This window comes from Brassica oleracea, chromosome C3, assembly GCF_000695525.1.
Source record: "Brassica oleracea var. oleracea cultivar TO1000 chromosome C3, BOL, whole genome shotgun sequence".
Lineage (NCBI taxonomy): Eukaryota > Viridiplantae > Streptophyta > Magnoliopsida > Brassicales > Brassicaceae > Brassica > Brassica oleracea.
Genome location: NC_027750.1, coordinates 11,476,279 through 11,481,767, shown reverse-complemented (window position 1 = coordinate 11,481,767; position 5,489 = coordinate 11,476,279). Strand labels below are relative to the sequence as shown.

The following is a 5,489-nucleotide window of genomic DNA, read 5'->3' as shown; positions in this document are numbered from 1 at the left end:
GTTTTCTAAGAGTTCAATGTGTAATTGCAATCAAACAGTCGAGTAATGCATCAATTAGGGTTCATTCGAGATTGTATGAAAACTATCAATACTAGCCGGATCATTATCAAGACGAGAATGCATAAATCATTTAACCTAGCTAGCGATTTCTATTTCAATTCAAACATTCAGCTTTAATCAATCAAACAAGATAGTATTCGATTTTAGTTTCAATACATTAGGGTTTCGATCAAACAATCAATACGACTTCAATTTCAAAAACATTCAATCGGTTTTATCAATTCAAACAACCAAATCCAAGAATGAGATTATCAATCCTAGCAATCGATTTCTATGTGATCAAATTCAATACGGTTTTAACTAATCAAGGCTAGCATACTATATCCAAACATACAATCATTCAAACAATCAATTTCGATTCAAAGTAGGGTTTCAATTTTGATTTCATTCAATCAATCAATTTGATTTCGAATTAGGGTTTATAAAATCGAATGTGTTTTAGTATTAGGGTTTTAAATAAAATTGATTTCATGCATTCATGCAATAAGCATGTATGCGGCTAGGATCATGGATATTAGGGTTTCGATTTTGATCTTAGATCATTGGGGTTTTGAAATTCAAAACCATTAAGGTTTCGATTTTAATTGATCAAACAAACAATCTCGATTAGGGTTTGGGGTATCGAACTTATGATTATGAGCTTCGATTTACTCATTGGGGTTTTGATCTATTACCATATGGTTTTGATTTCAACATTAGATCATACTATTAGGGTTTGTCGTTTTTATGGTTTCGATTCTTATCAAACAATCAAATTCGATTATAGGTTCTCTTTAAAGTTTTGAATTACCTTAACCTCAAGTAGGGTTGAATGGACCACCAATGAGATGAGGATCGCGAGCTGAACGTTGAGATTGATACGCGAACGAGCTGAGGTTGTCTAGAGCTGGAACGTATCGCGAGCTGTCCTTGTTGGTATCGGGAACGCAAGCTGAAGCTGAGATCATATGATCACAGGTCGCGAGCTGTCCACGAGCTGTCTGAGACCGTCTTGTTTGCGAGCTTAGGTTGAACAAGCCGAGATCGTCTGAGCTAGGATCATGAACGCCTTAAGATGAAGCTGATCGGGAACAGATTGCAAACAAGGATCGGGATGTAAGGTTTCGCGATCAGGATTAGGATGGTTCGCCGGTAAGGATTATCGCTGATTAGGGTTAGGGTTTTAGGCGGATTGTTTAGCTTAGGGATTTAGAGTCTATCGTGATGATAACGTGTTGTGAAACTAGAGAATATAATCTGTATGTTTTTGTATTATTCATAAACATAAGGAACCCTTTATATATAGGGAATTACACCATCATAGAATAATGGAAAGACTAAAGAAATGAAATACAAATATGAAAAGAATACAAATCATAATCTAATAAGGAAAATGCAAGATGCCGATTCTCTCTCTCCTCACGGTCGACTCTCTCTCTATCCACCGGACTGGTTATTAACCGGACCGGTTATGAACATCCATAATATGATTTATAACATTATTCTTTTTGAAAATTTTAACAGTCGTACGACGGGCGAGTTTTCACGCTTGCACTTCTACGTATTTGAATGGCCTCAAATAATGGCGTGAAGTCAACCGTTCAAACTCGGCTAAATTTTCTTTTTATGCTATTAGACATGTCAAGTTTAATTTGGCTGCTGTTGATTCGGTACAGAAAAATGTTGTAGATTTTACGCCGCTTTTGATGATTATAGAAGAGATAATAATGTTATAATTTTTAAATTTTATTAGTTTATATAGATAAATTAATCGATAACAAATGTTTTTATTCCATAAAGTTAATATTTTATTTTAAAATGTAAATTAATTTCAAGTAAATATAACATTGAAAATTTTCTAACTGTGATGATAATTTCACCTATTAATATAGAATAAATGATAATATCATATCTATTAATTTGTCAAAAAAAGAAGAAGATAATATCATATCTAATTTTGTATATGATAATGATGTATTTTTGAAAAAATGTATATGAAAATGATGTATTTTTATAAGTGTATTTTCCAAATAACAGCTATTTTTCTCAATTTGGAATATGAAATTGAAGATAATACTACGATATATTTGAAATTAGTTATGTATAAAAAATGGTATATATTTTTTTAAGAGATTTTGAATTTATATCACAGACAAAGAATTCTAAGATTTTTTTTATTAATTTGTATATATGCATAAAAAGTATTTTTTTTGAAAAAAATATACAATATGCATGAATTTATACAGCTATAAATTTATGATATTATTGAGACTAAATTTTAGGAATTTTTGAAAAATATTATTTTACTAAATGTTGTCGTTTTTACATTGACCAGCTTAAATAAATTTAATTTTTTTAATGTTTATTAGTTTATCATGTATTTATTTATTGTGGTTTTACTCTGATATATTTTGAACTTGTAGTAATAGCTATTGTGTATTTTCTTCTTATGTTTTTTTTGTTCTCGGTGATCATCTTTCTTTTCGAGTTCAATATATTCCTATAGAAAAAAATATATTCCTATAGATTTCCGGAAAAGGAAGGATATATTGTAAATTTGTGAAAAAAAGGAAGAGTCTAATTCCAAATACATAATTATGCCAGCACGTAAAAGTTTACTAAGAAGCAAATCTAAATATACAAAATAGTCAAGAAATACAAAATACGTAATGAAAGTATTCAGTGAAAGTCCAGTACTTATTAAGTTATCATTGGCAACCATATTTAAAATGATTTCTTACCAGTTATAAGTTATGTCACTTTGGTCAAGGTCTTTTCCTTCCTCTAATATATTTGTTACTATACACGATTCTTTTGCACATATATATATATATATGCTTACGCACCACACTCATTGCTCAAGACCAAACCAAAAACTAGCAGTCATGGCTTCTGAAGTTAGCCACCACTCATATTCTTCGCTTCACTTTGTTCTCTTTCCCTTCATGGCTCAAGGCCACATGATTCCCATGGTCGATATTGCAAAGCTTTTGGCTCAGCGTGGTGTGGCCATAACAATCATCACAACTCCTAACAACGCAGCGAGGTTCAAAAACGTCTTACACCGTGCCATCGAGTCTGGCTTGTCCATCAACCTGGTGCATGTCAAGTTTCCACATCAAGAAGCTGGTTTACCAGAAGGACAAGAGAACGTAGATTTTCTTGAGTCGATGGGGTCGATGGCAACTTTTCTTAAAGCGGTTAACATGCTCGAAGAACCGGTCCAGAAGCTTATTGATGAGATGACACCTCAACCAAGCTGTATCATTTCTGATATGTGTTTGTTTTATACAAACAAAATTGCTAAGAGGTTGAATATACCAAAGATCGTTTTCCATGGCTTTTCTAGCTTTTGTCTTCTGTGTATGCATGTTTTACGCAATAACCATGAGATGCTGGAGAATATAAAGTCAGACAAAGAGTATTTCCTCCTTCCCTCTTTCCCTGACAAAGTTGAATTTACAAAACTTCAAGCTCCTGTGGATACACATCCTGAGGGAGATTGGAAAGATGTGCTTAGCAATTTGGACGAGGCGGACACCACATCCTTTGGTGTTATCGTCAACACCTTTGAAGAGCTCGAACCAGCTTATGTCAAAGAACTCAAGGAGGCCAGAGATGGTAAAGTATGGACCCTTGGACCTGTTGCCTTGTGCAACAAGTTGGGAGCAGATCAAGCTGAGAGGGGAAAGAAGGCAGACATTAACCAAGAAGATTGTCTTAAATGGCTTGATTCTAAAGAAGAAGGGTCAGTGCTATATGTTTGCCTTGGTAGCATTTGCAATCTTACCTTGGATCAGCTCAAGGAGCTCGGGCTAGGCCTTGAGGAATCCAAAAGACCTTTCATTTGGGTCATAAGAAGCTGGGACAAGTATGATGAGCTAGCTGAGTGGATCTTGGAGAGCGGTTTCGAAGAAAGAATCAAAGAGAGAGGCCTTCTCATCAAAGGATGGTCTCCTCAAATGATTATTCTTCAACATGTGTCTGTAGGAGGGTTCTTAACCCATTGTGGATGGAACTCAACTCTTGAGGGGATAACATCTGGTCTACCACTGCTTACATGGCCGCTATTTGCTGACCAATTCTCCAATGAGAAATTGGTCGTGCAGGTGTTAAAATCCGGTGTTAGAGTTGGGGTCGATGAGCCTATGATATGGGGTGAAGAGGAGAAAATAGGAGTATTGGTGGATAAAGAGGGAGTTAAGAAAGCAGTGGAAGAGTTAATGGGTGATTCGGATGACGCTAAGGAGAGAAGAAGAAGAGCCAAAGGGCTTGGAGAATTAGCACATAAGGCTGTGGACAAAGGAGGCTCTTCTCATTCTAACATCACTTTACTCATAGAAGACATTATGGACCAAGTGAAATCCAGAAACTGATTACATTGTTGTCTTAATATATTATGTGAGTTTTATTCAAATTAGCTTCTTCTTTTTGTCAAATGTGAGTTTTAAGCTCCAATATTTTCCCTAGTCTCAATTCGAATTACTTTTTTTTCAATACTCCATCTCGTGTTCTAGCACTCTTCTTTACTCTAGTTCCAAATAGGCGCAACACTTACGTAACCAAAAGTTTTGGCTTCAATACTATAGAACATGTGTTTCTTAACCAGTTTATGGTAACTGAAATACTTCTCTTAGATTATGGGAGGCCAGAGTTCAAATCCTTCCACTGAAATTTCAGGGTTGGAAAAAAGAATTCAGTACTAGTTGGCTATTATGAATGTTATAAATAAATAACAGAAAAAATCATACAGTATATTGTAGTTCATTTTTTACATGCATGAGATTAGAGGACCTCCTAGACTCCTAGTATTACACAAGGTTCTTAAAAAATACAAAATAAATAAAAATTATTAAAAATGTGTATCGTCGTCAGATTTCTAGAAAGTAGTGAACTTTCAGAGCTAATAGGCGAGCAAGTTACCAATGGAAAGCGATGAAGAAGAGCAGATAGTTTTCTTGGATCGTACAACTCGAGCAACACGGGGTAAACGGTAAGAGAACCACTCAAGCTAAGCTTCTACTACTTGATCAATGGGTTTAACCGTTTAACTAGAGCCGTAAACTGGGTTAGTCCACGTCCATTAACCCATATCCATTTGTCCATTTATTGTTTGCGGTCAGAAAATGACCATGTCCGTTAAGAACCGTCCATTAAAGACTAGACCCACTAACACCCATGTTTACATGGGATGCCATAGAGTCCATAATAGACCATATAAGAAAAGTTTAAATTTTGCGGTTTTGGCGGAAAAAGTCAATTTTGCGGTTGTGGCGGGGAAAATCGATTTTTTCAGTTTTAGCAAAAAAAACCAGATTTTCCGATTTTGGCGAGAAACCCCGATTTTGAGGCTTTAACGGGAAAACTCGATTTTTGCGGTTTTAGCAGGAAAACTCGATTTTTGCGGTTTTAGCGGAAAAACTCGATTTTGCGGTTTTGGCGGGAAAACT

General features: G+C 35.1%; 1 protein-coding gene across 1 annotated transcript; it reads left to right on the top strand.

Moving 5' to 3' along the window:
- The first annotated feature begins 2,911 nt into the window (after window positions 1-2,911).
- Window positions 2,912-4,415, top strand: LOC106333509 (UDP-glycosyltransferase 73C3-like). The gene has a single exon (XM_013771945.1). The coding sequence runs from the start codon at window positions 2,925-2,927 to the stop codon at window positions 4,413-4,415; it is 1,491 nt and encodes a 496-aa protein (XP_013627399.1). The 5' UTR covers window positions 2,912-2,924.
- Window positions 4,416-5,489: the final 1,074 nt, after the last annotated feature.

What these genes read in the sequence shown, in the direction of transcription:
- LOC106333509 (XM_013771945.1), top strand. Translation starts at nt 2,925, where the DNA reads ATGGCTTCTGAAGTTAGCCACCACTCATATTCTTCGCTTCACTTTGTT.